We start from the raw sequence: 13,943 nt of genomic DNA on the forward strand, positions 1-13,943 counted from the left end.
TCTTGGCAGAGATACCAGAGTGGTTTGCTATTTCCTTCTCCAGCTTTACAGATGGGGAACTAAGGTAAACAGAGTTGTGACTTGCCCAGGATCACACAGCTAGTAAGTGTCTGGGGCCAGATTTGAATTCATGAAGTTGAATCTTTCTGACTTCTGGCCCAGCACTCTATCCATTGTACCACCTAGCTGTCCCTTCTCAGTGAAAGTATTACAGTGTTATCATCTTAACAGTATACATTCTTTTATTTCCCATCAGAACCAAATAGGATTTATATTGTTACAGCAATTTTGTAAGTCACTCAGTCTTTAAACTAATAGTAGTGAAATAATGGAAACACATAAATATTACATTTGCCTATGCTGGAATTCTGCTTAAAATGTTCTTTAACTTTTGAGGAATGATCTTTAATGATAAAATTTATTTTATACCATTGATAACCAACCAAGATACTAATGAGCTAATGTTGGTGTTTCAATATGAAACCAAACACCAACAAACAACAGAGTAATTTGTTCTCTAGGCGGTTGGTGTAAAGTCTGTTGTGATTCTCAGTTCTTGCTTTAAAGCTGAAAACTGTGCAGTAACTATTATTCATAGCTGCTGGTACAAGGACTTCAATAGCCACTTTCATAACATTATAACCAAGAAACAAGCCTTTGTTCTCAGTCCTTAGTCCCTTTAATGTTTTGATAGATTTGAAGTACACCAGTACAGACAAATAATAATAATAATGATAAAAAAACATGGGAACTTAAGATACTGCAAATATGTCACATCATGGGGACTTTGAATTTTACTTACTAACATATGTTCTTATTTCAAGTATATATTCTAACAAAGTTTGGCTAAACATGAAAATATTTGCTTTCTGAGTAATTTGCCCTAATGCCTTTGAAATATTTCAGAGAAACAGCAGTAACATTGTTCTGCTCTGGTAGAAAACATGCCCCTTGTCCAACATCTACATAGATACCAGCTCTTTACTGGAATATTTCAAGGCAAGGATGCTGTGTAGCTAAGTATGGAAAGTAATATCAGTCATTAGAAGCTGGCCTTTGGACTGTCCTGAACCACGAAATAGATATACACAAATAATGGTCCTTGATCTTCTGTGGACTGTATATAGTTCCATAGTGACAGACAGATTGGGGAAAGAGTGTGAGGGTGCTAAAAATCACAGCTCGTTGATTATCCCCAAACATTAATTTAACTGTAGGTAATCTACAATGAAAGACTTACTTTTGGTACCAATGAACTGTAACCAAATTTAAATACTCTTTATGGATAAAACCAGAAGAAATTGCAGCCAAATGGATGTAGTTCATAGGTTCTTCTCATAGAAATGAAACAAAGACTTGTTTGTTTAAATTGGTTTCATCCTATAGTCAACATAACAAGAAATACAAGCAGTATTGCTTCATAGGACACACCTGGTCATCTCACTGTGCAGTGTTTATGTGAGCAAAGGCAAGGGAGACCACCATGAAGGTCATTGCCACTTAAGGGCCAGCATCTGTTACAGAAGTATCAGAAATCAGAAACAAAAGAGGCCAAAGGCTTATGCATTATTCAGAATCTTTAGGCTATATATAATGAATACTACAAGAAGATAAAATGTACTATATGTGAAAAACACTGAACAGCGTTATTGAAAACATGAAACCAACAGATAGGAAATGACTGACCATTGGCTTAAGTAATTTTCAAAATCAGTGTGTATGTGTATTTGTACATTCAGATTACTGACTGGATAGAGCACAGGTAAAAAAAAATGAATACCAGATTAGAAGAAAGAATAAAGATAAATAGACATGATGTGTAATTTTGGTGGTTAGTAAACTTATCTTTTAAAGAAGGCTATTAACTCTGAAAAACTGGACTCAGAAAAAAGAAAATGCATTGATTCTGACAATTGCCATTTCTTAGAGAAGTATAACTAACGTAAAATCACTGTCACAATGAGGCCCACAGAGTACAGAAACCACATCAGCCAGAAAAGCCAGATTATAGTGAGAACTTTTATAGATCAGATTAAAAAGAATACAACAAATAGATATGATATGGAACAACATTTCTATAACTTTTTATAAGACAGCAATACACACACATTAAAGATATCTTTGATAATGATATGAGAAAAGAACAGTCAGGCTTTGGTAGAGGATTTTCAACAGCAGAATACATCTTCACAATCACACAACTGACCAAGAGGTATAGTGAACATAATATTCCTCTGGTGTTTTTTAGTGAATTAAAAATAGCATTTGATTTGATAGACTAAAACCAAAACTTAAAGATCCTTCTCCAGTAGTGTCTCCCACAAAGAATGTTAAGATTGTTTAAGATTCATTGATAGAAGCAACAACAATGACAACTTTATTTTATGATCATCACTAAGTGACACTTAAAACAGAGGGGCAGATATTTGCCAAAGATGTTTGCCATTGTCATTGAAACTACCTTGTGTAAAGTCCAAATAGTAGAGGGAGTCTTTATAGTTGATGAGTTTCATCAGATGACCTGTTGATTATATTGATTCTTAGAATACTTAAGGACAATCTTCATTGAGATGCAATCACTCAAAATGAGCCTGGCCTATTGATCCCTACTGACAAAACTGAGTGAAAAATGCATATTGTCCTGATTATGGAGAGTGGAAGCACATATGGTGGATGATAAGTAGTTGACAGCATGAACTGTGCTCAAGGTGGGTTTTGAAAGATGCTGTCAAGGACATGGATGGTCAGAAGAGTTGGTGAATGAGTCATGTAGTGCAAATGAAAGGCTAGTTAATAGACAGTGCAAGTATTAGATTGCTATCCATGAAATATTAAAATGCTGAGAGGAAGACCTTTAGACTGCTGAACCGCATCTAACCTCTATGGAAGATTTATGAAAAAAATATGAAAATCATTGAATAGAATAAGATGTCAAGAATGTATCAAGTAAGGTAATGGATTTGCTGAAGTATCAAAATGTGATACATCATATGATACTATAATTAGCACAGAGTTTGGTACCCGGTCGGTGCTTAATGAGTGTTTATTGACTGACTGCTTCATGGTTTTGGCTAACATCTCTTTCAGGCCAATGGTGTTATATTTATAAGAATTATCATCTGAGCTGAGAAGAAGCATGGTATACTACCTTGAGGGCTGGCCTCGAAGCCAGGAAGATCTGGGTTTTAGTTCTGTCTCTGACACTTACTGATTGTGTGAACCTGGGAAGTCATTTAATCTCTTAACACTATCAACAATTCTCTAAGACTCTAAGTTGCAGAGGAGGTGCTAACCTGTACTGATTGAGGTAGTTTTCTCACCTGAGAGTTCCCTATACCCATGAAATCATAAGTCTAGTTCATATTCCTATCTGTCATCTGACCCAGAATATAAATGAAAAGATTGAATTGTTGGACCTTAGGACTACATTCAACCATTCATTAGTAGGCAACTGCTGGATATGCAAATATAACTATTTTTTTCTGCCTGTGATTTTTCATTAAGAATCAGGAGGACAGGGAAATTTCATAGGGGAAAAAGAATTGCCTGGTTTTCAGGGCCTTGTGCAATCATTGATGTGAAGTTACTCACTGGAAATTTCTGTTTTCACAGCTGTGAAACCTTCCAGGTTCATTATTCAAATCCATTCAGGTAGAAAATAGAAACCACCAGCAGCTACAGGGCCACTGGGGATTTAAATGGTTTGCCTCCCTTTTTCTTCTTCCTCGTGCCTTCAATTTAGTTGCAGCTCAGTGGAAGTAGGCTTTAAGCATCAATTCTTGACATGGCTCTCCTCTGTGGAGTGCTTTATTTACACATATTATTTTCTTCCTAAATCAAAGAAATAATAAGGACCCTAACTCTTGAGTTTTCCTCATGGTTAGATTGCCAGTCCCAGTTACCAAATAAAACAGTTAAAAATGGAACAATTTGCATGTTCACTGAAGGTTTCCAGCCATTTTAATTTTCTAACTCAAAATGAGGGTAGTCATCTTTCATGTACCTGTGACAGTTTTTCTCTCTGAAGAAGAGAAAGATTCCTAAGAGAATTGCTCTCTTATGGCTTTTAAGGACATTTTAGTGAAAAAAGAGAAAATATGTCATTGCTAATGATAAGGGAAAGGAGAATTGTTCTGAGAGTAAAACCAGCTTTCAGGTTGTAAAAGTGAAAAAAAAAGATTTCTCTAGGGTGAGAGGGAAAGAAGAAGGTGCAATGGTAAGATACTAAAATTTTTGAAAATAGTAGTTGATTACCATGGTGGTAAAAAGATCGACTAAGAGATCTGTTAGGTCAGTGATATCAATGTGCTTTGCAAAATTTTATTCCCTAAATGTTCATGTGAGGCTGACTTGAAGCAAATACAACAAACCATTGTCTATGAAAACTGAATTATACAGATACGCATCTTTTTCCTGAAGGCCACAGAATGGTCTTTTGCCAGATATGTGGCAGAAACTCAAAAGTCTTGATTTGTGTTCTGTAACCCTGATTACTGCTTCATCCTAATTCTGTCCAAGGAAATTCGAAAGGAGGAATATTGTCACAGCCAAAGACTTCATCAGGAGAAACTGAGGTCTTTATCGTTCATGATAATAACTATCATTTTTAAAAAATTTGTATCCCTAGCACTTGGCAGAGAGTAAGCACTTCATAAAAGCCTTTTCTTTGATTCATTAATAACGTGAACTATGCTGCCATACCTAGTGTTGCTTACCATTCATTTGATATTTTAAAAATAACTGCTGTGTGCATGGTCCTGTGCCATGACACTGAGGAAAACTAAGAAGTAGAAACTGTGATCCGATAGTAGGGTGTGTCACATGTACATGTATGTACATGTGTGCATACACACATATTTAAAATACATGCACACCTGCACACATGTATACAAGTAAGTATATATGAATTCATGAACCACAGTGTTTGCAGCATATAAATACATATGTACATAGAGGGAAAAAAGAAAAACTTCAAAATATAATCCAAATTCTCTAAAATATGCCAAGAAAACAAAGTGAGGGATTGATGAAGCAGTTGAGCATTTTCAGAAAAGTCTTTAATGTGAAATATGGGACGTACAGAACCTTGAAAAATAACTTGATAATCTTTCACTTTTGTGGAGGAATTAAGGTTTTTATTGTAAGTTTGCCAAGAGCATAGATATAAATATACTGTTTTCTCTTTTTTTCCTGAATGTTGGTAGTACCATAGAATTAATTAATATTTAAGCATAGAATTAAGATGATACTATATCTCCGAATTATTAATCCAAGAGTAAAAGAGTATGCTATGAATAACAAGAAAGGGAATATCATGGAAATTAACATAATCAGCTTTAAAAAAACAAGTACTTATCTGATTGATGGAGTATTTGGGCATTTCTAGGCAAAGTTTCACATTTTTGTAGTATGATTAAAAAAAAAGGTTAAGCTTCTTGATAAAGCTCTCTGTTAATGATTTCCCCCCTTCTCAATTAAACAGATATTTATTGAGCTCCTATTAGAGGCCTTTGAATGTGAATGAATGGATGGACGGATAGAGGGAAAGTCATTTATTAAGTACCTATATTGTTTGCCAAGCGAAAAGTATAAGATATGGTCCCTGCCTTTGAAAAGTTATAATCTTACATACAGTTGAAAGAAATTAGGCAAGCATGATGTCTAAAGAGAGGTACAGATGTTGTGTTTTAGGTATAAAGAGGAGAGATTATTCAAGAACAGAATAGTGGGGAATGCTTGATGGTAGAGATGGGACTTCAGCTAGGCCTGAAATCATGTTAAATCCATTATATTCCGTAATGCTTGCCATGACTTTACCATATGCTGTCTCATAAATCATTTTTTATTGGCTGTGTTTATCTCAGTGGAAGATGGTCTTGTCATGAAAACTTAGAGTTGGTAAGGCACATGGTCCTGAAAGTAAGCCTTGCCTTAGGTTGGCTTTTACACAAAAGTGAAGGGAAACTTTTTTCTGACTTTAACAACCCAATAAATATAATCTAGACAAAAGCTTATGCTAACAAAGGAGACTAACAATGAAAAATTGCCACTGTATTTTTATGAAATATAAAACATCCATATTATTCCCAAATGAACCTATTTTGATTACTTTTCAGTGAATATTAAATGTTGAAAGGATGATTAACTGTTTTCTACAAGTGCTTTCTTCTATGAACTGATTATGCAGTTTAGTTTGTCATATGTTATATAAACCAATAAATAAAAACATTCCAAAGTATTCACAAGGAAATTGAATAAACCTTCCACGTAGAGGCATTTTACACAGTAGGACTTTAAGCCGATGCGTTAGGCAAGCTAGAAGCATGCTGAAAAACAGAACAACTCCTCCCCCTTCCTCCCCCCTCATTCTCTGCCTTACTTCCCCCTCCCCTCACTCCATTGACATGCATAGCTGGCCTGGTAGGTGTAAAAATAGACAGACAGAGCCTGAATTGGAAGTGGTCACTGAATGTTGCCTGCGGTTGCTGGGGTTTTGAGTTCTCTCTGACACTGGCCAGCTAGCAGATGGGGAGAACTGGTGTGGGGCATGTAGGGGAGCAGAGCAAAGTGATCAGGGATCATCCTTTTGGATTTCCAATGTTAACTTCTCCCTGGGAACCTTGGACTTAGCCCATAGTTTGAGGACAGACACACTTACAACAGGGGATACTAAAACTGATATGGGCAATGCAGCTCTCTGCCAATCTTGTCATACAGAGAAGAGCCTAAGAGCACAAGGAAACATGCAAGAGTTGGATAAAACCCCAGATTACTATGGCTACAACTGTGAGGATGTCAGAGAGTCTGAGGCTCTGGTAAGTGTGAAACCAGGAACCAAAGAAAGAGCAGATGAGGATGTCTTGGGCATGTCAGCAATCACTGCTAAACCTCATTGGTTCAAAATTTTTGGTTCCAGAGAGTCTACAATGTAAAACTGATGTGATTTTTTTAACCAATTGTTGTATTTTCATTGTTTCATTTAGTTGTGACTTTACCATTGTGTGTTCAAATCTTGCCTCATATGTTTACTTCATCTGTGCTTTCTTTAATTTTACACTATAAACTCAGAGTGGACAAAGAACGTATCTTCTGCAATAAAATGCACAGTGCCCAATACCCTGGAGATACTTAATACAGCAGAATATCGTCAAAACCAATTCAATTATACCTCAGTTATCAAGTTAGGTCCTCTATATATATAACAATGTATAGAAGTCCTATCTTGCCATATTATGGAAAGTTTTTATTGCTTTTATTGCAGGTATTAGCATGGCACTACAAAATTAGACTTGTAAAAGAGTTTTACTTTGGTAATTTGATTCACTGACGAGTTAAAAAGGCCTACAGGTTCCTGGCCTTCTAAGCTACTAATCACAGCAATTATTTTGTCGCAAACTCCCAAATTTGAAGAAAAGTACAACTGAGGTTGAGTGATACGTAAGCATAATATAAAACCTTAGTATTCCTTGTATTTATCAATTTGGCACAAGGTCATTGTGTGATTTTTTTTCGCCAGTGGTTCAACCCAAGATTCTATTTCTGAAACATTTTTATTTTATTATTCATTGGAAAATAAACTTTATCTTTGGTCTCTTGGATCCAAGAACTTGACTTACTGCAGGCTATTTTGTTCAGTATGAGAATGTGAGATTAATGAATATTTGTTGTTTGAGGGAGAAAGTAGTGTGAGAGATAATGATTATTTTATAGATTTACAGTACTATGCACTATGTATAGTACAGTATAGTAGAAGTGAACCCTGTGCTTTGTCCAGGAGACAGAATGCAAAGAGTAGAAAGAGTGTGTCGTTTTCCTCTTATTTTAAACTATCTGATCTTCTAAATTTCTTAAAATCACAATTCTAAGTCTCATCACAGTGAAGTTGGAGAAGGAAATGGCACCTTGCTTTTTCAATTTAAGATAAATAGATACATACATACCTACATATATACATGCATAGGATGTTTGTAGTTAGCAGAAAAGAAAGAAAAGCCTGTCCATTATGGGGGGGGGAAGGATAGTGCTTCGGGAATACATACCATGGGGGAAAAAATGCAAAACAAAATCAAACGCCAGAAAAGTCCTTAGGCAAGCAGTACAAAGTTGGAAGGAAGCCCACTTGTCCTACTAGAGAGTAAACAAAGGTTCCAACCAGGATCACTGCCTTATTTTCCTTTAGAGAATGGCTGTCTTATGTCCATACGCTGGATCAGAAAAATTTGCTCCTCCATGCTCAAAACTTTATTTGTAATTTAACTAGTTCTGCACTGAGAAGGGGAGAAAACAACAGTGATTTGTAATTATAGTCATGATTCCTTAATTCTGCGGTCTTCTCTTTAAGCATTTTGAGGAAATGTTTACTTGGTTGAAGGTAATTTATAGTCAAATGGATGCTCATTCATTCATTTATAGCGTGCTTTAAAAATGTTACTTAATGATTGTTTTGATTATTTCAAAGATAAGTTTATATTTTCTGAAATGATTATTTCTTTAAAGTTTTTTTTTATTTGCTTGTTTTGTTTTGTGTTTGTATGTAGTAAATGCCTGCATGACTTTGATTTTTGGGAGGAAACATTGGTGATGAAATGAATGCTGAATTCATTGAAAGCATTTTTATGAATACATTCCAAGCGTTCATGAATGATAATGGAAAGCTTTCAATATTAACACTCAATAGTATCAATATTCGTTATTGAATTTCAATTATTTCATATGAAATATTGACTCAGAATTCCTAGGGAATATTACAGAAAAACTATTACAAAAGCTGATTATATTGTATCTGAGCTTTTGACTTCAAAATCAATTTGATTCATAGTCATAGAATACATTGTGTTATGTATTGGAGATACAAAAGCAAAAAATCCATGACTTCAAGGAGCATATCAGGGGATATAATATTTATACAGATACATGGAAACAAATTTTTTTTTTAGGAAAGAGAGGGCAATAGCACCCTGTCTGGGATCTGTAAAAGCTACTTGAAGTAAGTGATACTTGAGCTGAGCTTTGAAGGAAATGAAGAGTTCTGAGAGGCAGAGATGAGGAAGGATATAGTGAGTGGTTGATACAAATGTGTGGGAATGGGAGAAGGGAGTTTGGAACACGGCTAGTAGTCTAATTAGTCTGGAATATAAAGGGGCTATGTAGAGGGGAGTAATTTGAAACAATTATGGAAAGGTTGATTGGGGCCATATTTTAAGAATCTAGATGATAGGCTGAGGAGTTTGTCTAAAAGGTAATCTACCTTTGGATGGTAATGGTATTGAATTGAATTGGTGAAAGAAGTGTGGAGAGGGTTTTCTCAGAATCATGGGAATTAAAGGGGAAGGGCAAGAAGTAGGATTTTGCTACCCACAGGGTTGGAGAGGGAGTTTGCAATGATTGGGGTGCATCCCGGGTTCTGTGATGATGATATGGGGTCAGAAGTTTTGGAATCTACAGCATATTCTCTCCTCAGGTGCCAGAGGCCTGGGGGGAGTTCACACTGCGTATCTGGGTGTGTAGATCTGTTCTGGTCAAGTGTTCAGAGATCAGACTGAAGATGCAAGACTCCAAGTTCTATAAATTCACTCCCAAGATGGCAGGGAATGTATTACACCTAGCAGGGTCCATGAATGTAGAACATGCATTTATTTTGTAGTCAAGCTTTGTGTTTGAGGTCTTTGCACAGGGTTTGAATGCACAGATCCTGGTTTTTACTCTGTCCTAAAGTAAATATATGAGCTGCAGCAAACAATTTTTCAATGTGGTGTGGTGTGTAAAGTATTGGCTCTAGAGTCAGAAGACCTGATCTCAAATACCATCTCTGATGCTTTTTACTTGGAGGAACATGGGCAAATCACATAATCTCCTGGAATCTTTGTTTTTAAGCTCTAAAATGAGCCCTTTGAGCTGCCTTCTAGCTCTGAACCTATGCTTTCTGATACTGCTCAAAGTAGTCAAAGAGTGAGGGTTCATGAGGAATAGTAAGAGCTTGAAGTAGCATGTAAACCTTCTCTTTGCTGTCCTAAGCAGGTTATAAGTTAACTAGTTTTTCTGGGCTTCAGTTTCCTCATCTCTAAAACCAATCCATTCACAAGATTAGGACTTATTGCATGCTAGGCAGTGGACAAAATAAAAGAGCTGTTCCTAAATGATGTCCTAGGTCCTTTCAGCTCTAAATCCTTAGATACCATTACTTGGAATTGTGAAATTATGATCTGGAAATGTGTAATGCAGTTTAGAAAAGTGACTTAAAAAGAAATTCAGGAACACATCTCGTATTGATTGGATCTCTTTTTTGGGTACACTCTGTTAGAGTGCTGGTGTTCAGATTAATTCAGTTTTATATAAAATGGATGATATAGTGATGATTATTGAGGGGTCTCCCTGGACCATCGGTATTGAGTAAGGCATTGGGATGATGAGGATCTGTTTGACATAGTACTCACCTTCCAAAGCATTAAAACGTTTTACAAACATTTCATCAATCTAAAAAGATCTCTGAGGACTAATGAGGAAACTTGTGCTGTTCCCTCATTTCACAGATGGTAATAGTAAGATATCAGTTGTTTCTGAACATAAAAATGTGATTTAAAAAAGAAAATGAATTTAGTTAATGAATACAGCTATGTCGTTCAAAATAACCAGTTTGGTCTGGTTTGTCTTTACTGTAGATAAAATTTATTTTACTTTCTGCCAGAGATTTCTGCATACATGTGCACACCAATTTGAAATTGTTTTTTCTCCTGTTATTTGTATAGGCATTAAATAGTTAATCAGAAGAATTTGATGCATCAGTGGTAAGGATGAGAAGTATTTTCCTGACTTGGTCCATTCATTTATTTCTTATTCAGTTTCACATTAAAATCATCATCCAGATCTGGACCTATGATCCTATGAAAGTTTTCACTTTTTGTTATTCGTTTAAGCACTTGATGAACAAACACTTATTAAAGTTACAATGTTCTTAGGCACTGATAGGGACTAGCTCTGAGATTTCATTGGTTTAAAACAATCTGTAGTCAGGAAGCTGGCTCTAACAATGTAGGTCAGTACTTTCTCTGCAGTTTGAGAGTTTCCTAGAGCACTGAAAAGTTAAGCTACTTGCCTGGGGTCACATAGCCAATATATGTTAGAGGTGAGATCAAACCTAGGTCTTCTGTGCTTCAAGACCAACTCTTCATCTATTATGCCCTGCTATCCATTATGTACTGAGGCTACAAAGATAAACATGAATCAGTTTCTGCTTTCAGGAAGCTTACATGACAAAATCAATTGGGCAATTCTATTCAAAATTTGTTAAAACATTTGCTGTGTGCAAGGTGATGTGCTTATTTTCAGGATATTTGAAATGTTAAATACTTTGGTTTACTGAAGTTTGAATGTCTTCCTCACCTAAATGCATCATTTCCACTCATCCGCTGTGTGACCAGGGCTTGTACAAAAGGGTGAAGCTGACTCAGCTCCTTTTGTATATATTTGGGGGAGGGGGTAAAGAAATGTTGGAGACTGAGATACCACCACAAAGTGTTTTCATTTTCTTGCTAAGTGGCTTTTGTTTAAACTGGTAAAATGTGTGGTGCCTCAGTTTAGGTTAGAGGTTCTTAACCTGGCATCCAGGAACTTATTTCTTAAGAATACTTTAATAGCTTTATTTTGGTATAATTGTTTGCAATCCTACATATTTTATGTTTTGCATGGAAAACCATTGTACTGAGAAGGGGTCCACAGACCTCACCAAACTGCCAAAAGGGTCTATGATCCAAAACGAGATTAAGAACCTTGTTTTACTTTTAATTCTGCCAGAAATGCAAGGTTCTTAACTTGCAGCCACCTTCATGGCAGTCTCCTTGCTATGCTTACATAAACACCACGCAGTATTCTCTTTGTAGTGTTATATGGTTACAAATCAGACATCTCACAAACTAGGAAGAAATGGAGTTTCAGGTGACTCAAAGAGCAATAGAAAGATGAATGCTAGATCTATGTATGTTATAGTGAGTTCTAGACTTGTATGAAAAAAATGGTATGAAAATATCAGCAAGAATATTTATGACTAGAAAAGGGAGGGAGGGTAGTAATTGTTATAGAACAAGAGATAAAAGACAGGTATCCCTCTTTATGTAGTTATTATCCTATATCATATGTATGTGCTGTCTTCTCTTTTAGATTATGCCCCTTGAGGAGCAGCCATACTTTCTCTTTGTATCCCTAGCACCTAGCATAGTGACCTGTGTATAATAAATGCATTTTCATTCATTCATGTATATATCCTTCCTTTCTTAGCCAAACTTCTTAGAAAAGGTGTCTCTATTCATTGCTTCCACTTCTCTCACTCACTCCTATACCTTTTGCCAATACTCTCATTCAACTGAAACTATTCTTTCCAAAGTTACCAAGGATCTCTAAATTGCAAAATTGATGGTCTTTTCTCAGTCCTCCTCCAACTTGACCTCTATGTTACATTTACTACTAATGAAGCTTTCTTTTCCTGGATTCTCTCTCAGCTCTAAGTTTGTGTGACATTACTGTCTGACATATCTGACTCCTCCATCAGTCTCTCTTCCTTTCTCCCTCTAACTGTAGGTGCCCTTTGCTCAGGGACCTCCTTGTCTCCCTTGGAATTAATTGCCGTCTTTATATTGCTGACTAAATGGATATAATCCACCCTAGTCTGTCTCTGTCTCAGATCACCAGTTGTTTATTAGACATTTCAAATTTGATATCGTGGAGGTATCTCAAACTCATCATGTCAAAAACTTCATCCCAAATCCATGCTACTTCCAAATTTCCCTATTTCTGTTGAAGGCACTTTTAATCTCCCAGATTTCTTCTCACATGCTTGACTCTTCACTGTCCTTCATCTCACATATTTATTCAACAACCAGATCTTCCCATATCACATCCATTCTCTGCTCATGCAGCTACCACCTTACTTCAGACCTTCGTCACTTCTTGCTCCTTTATAGTCTCTTAATTGGTTTCCTAGCCTCAAATTTCCCCCACTCTCAACCATTTCCCACACTGTTGCCAAAGTTATTTTCCTTAATTGCAGATCTGGCCATACCACTCCCCTATACCTCTAGGATAAAATTAAAATTACTCTGTTTAACTTTTTAAAACTTTCTGCACTCTGATCCCCAGCCTATCTGTCCAGCCTCGTTGCGCATCATTCCTGTTCTCACATGCTGTCATCTAGCCAAATTAGGCTTTCTCTCTATTCCTCATACTTCATCTCTCATTTCCATACCTTCGCACTGACCTGGAATGTATTCCCTCTTCACCTCTGCCTGATAGAACCCTGTGCTTCTTCTAGACTGAGATCAAGTAATGCTTTCTACGTGAAGCTTTTCCTGATTCCCCCAAACTGCTAGTGCCCTCCATCTGCAATTATTTTGCATTTTGTTACTTAGTATTGATTTGTATTTATTCTCTTTGTTCGTATTTTGTATATAATTGTATATATCCTTATTGTCCTCCCATTAGAATACAAACTTTCTGGCAGTAGAGATTATTTCTTTCTGTGCCTTTGTAAGAGCATGGTTCCTGGCACATAGTAGATGCTTAATAAATCTTTGTTGATTGAGTAATTGATCCATAAAATAATAAAGAACCCAGAGGAAGACCTTAACCATGTTATTGAATCTTCCAGGGAGGAATTATGGAAGGGCATAAAGATTCTTAAGCACACCTGATGAGAAGGCGTGCATGTGTTTGAATCTACACTTGTGGAAGAAATGAAATGATTGCTTTACTGAAACATTTTTATTACCACAGAGAGTGAAAACCACAATTTTACATTGGGGAAATCTCATCATATATTCCCAATTTAGAATTCTAATTTTTAGACTTTCCTCATCTTAAAAGCATGGTTTTCACTGCATGCTCTAAATTGGTCTAAAACTTAAAAATGCTCCATATTACATTGACTATTTAGAGATAAACGGATCATGACAGTT

At 36.1% G+C, this 13,943-nt stretch overlaps 1 protein-coding gene across 1 annotated transcript in view; it reads left to right on the top strand.

Annotated features, from left to right (window-relative positions):
* Positions 1 to 6,526: 6,526 nt before the first annotated feature.
* Positions 6,527 to 13,943, top strand: part of ANK2 (ankyrin 2) — a 275,508-nt gene continuing 268,091 nt past the window's right edge. The window contains 1 exon segment of the mRNA XM_078148698.1: positions 6,527 to 6,815. Within this exon segment, the coding sequence (XP_078004824.1) occupies positions 6,681 to 6,815 (135 nt within the window). The 5' untranslated portion in view covers positions 6,527 to 6,680.

Source organism: Phascolarctos cinereus, unplaced genomic scaffold (genome assembly GCF_003287225.1).
Source record: "Phascolarctos cinereus isolate Bilbo 61053 unplaced genomic scaffold, phaCin_HiC Scaffold_9;HRSCAF=440, whole genome shotgun sequence".
Lineage (NCBI taxonomy): Eukaryota > Metazoa > Chordata > Mammalia > Diprotodontia > Phascolarctidae > Phascolarctos > Phascolarctos cinereus.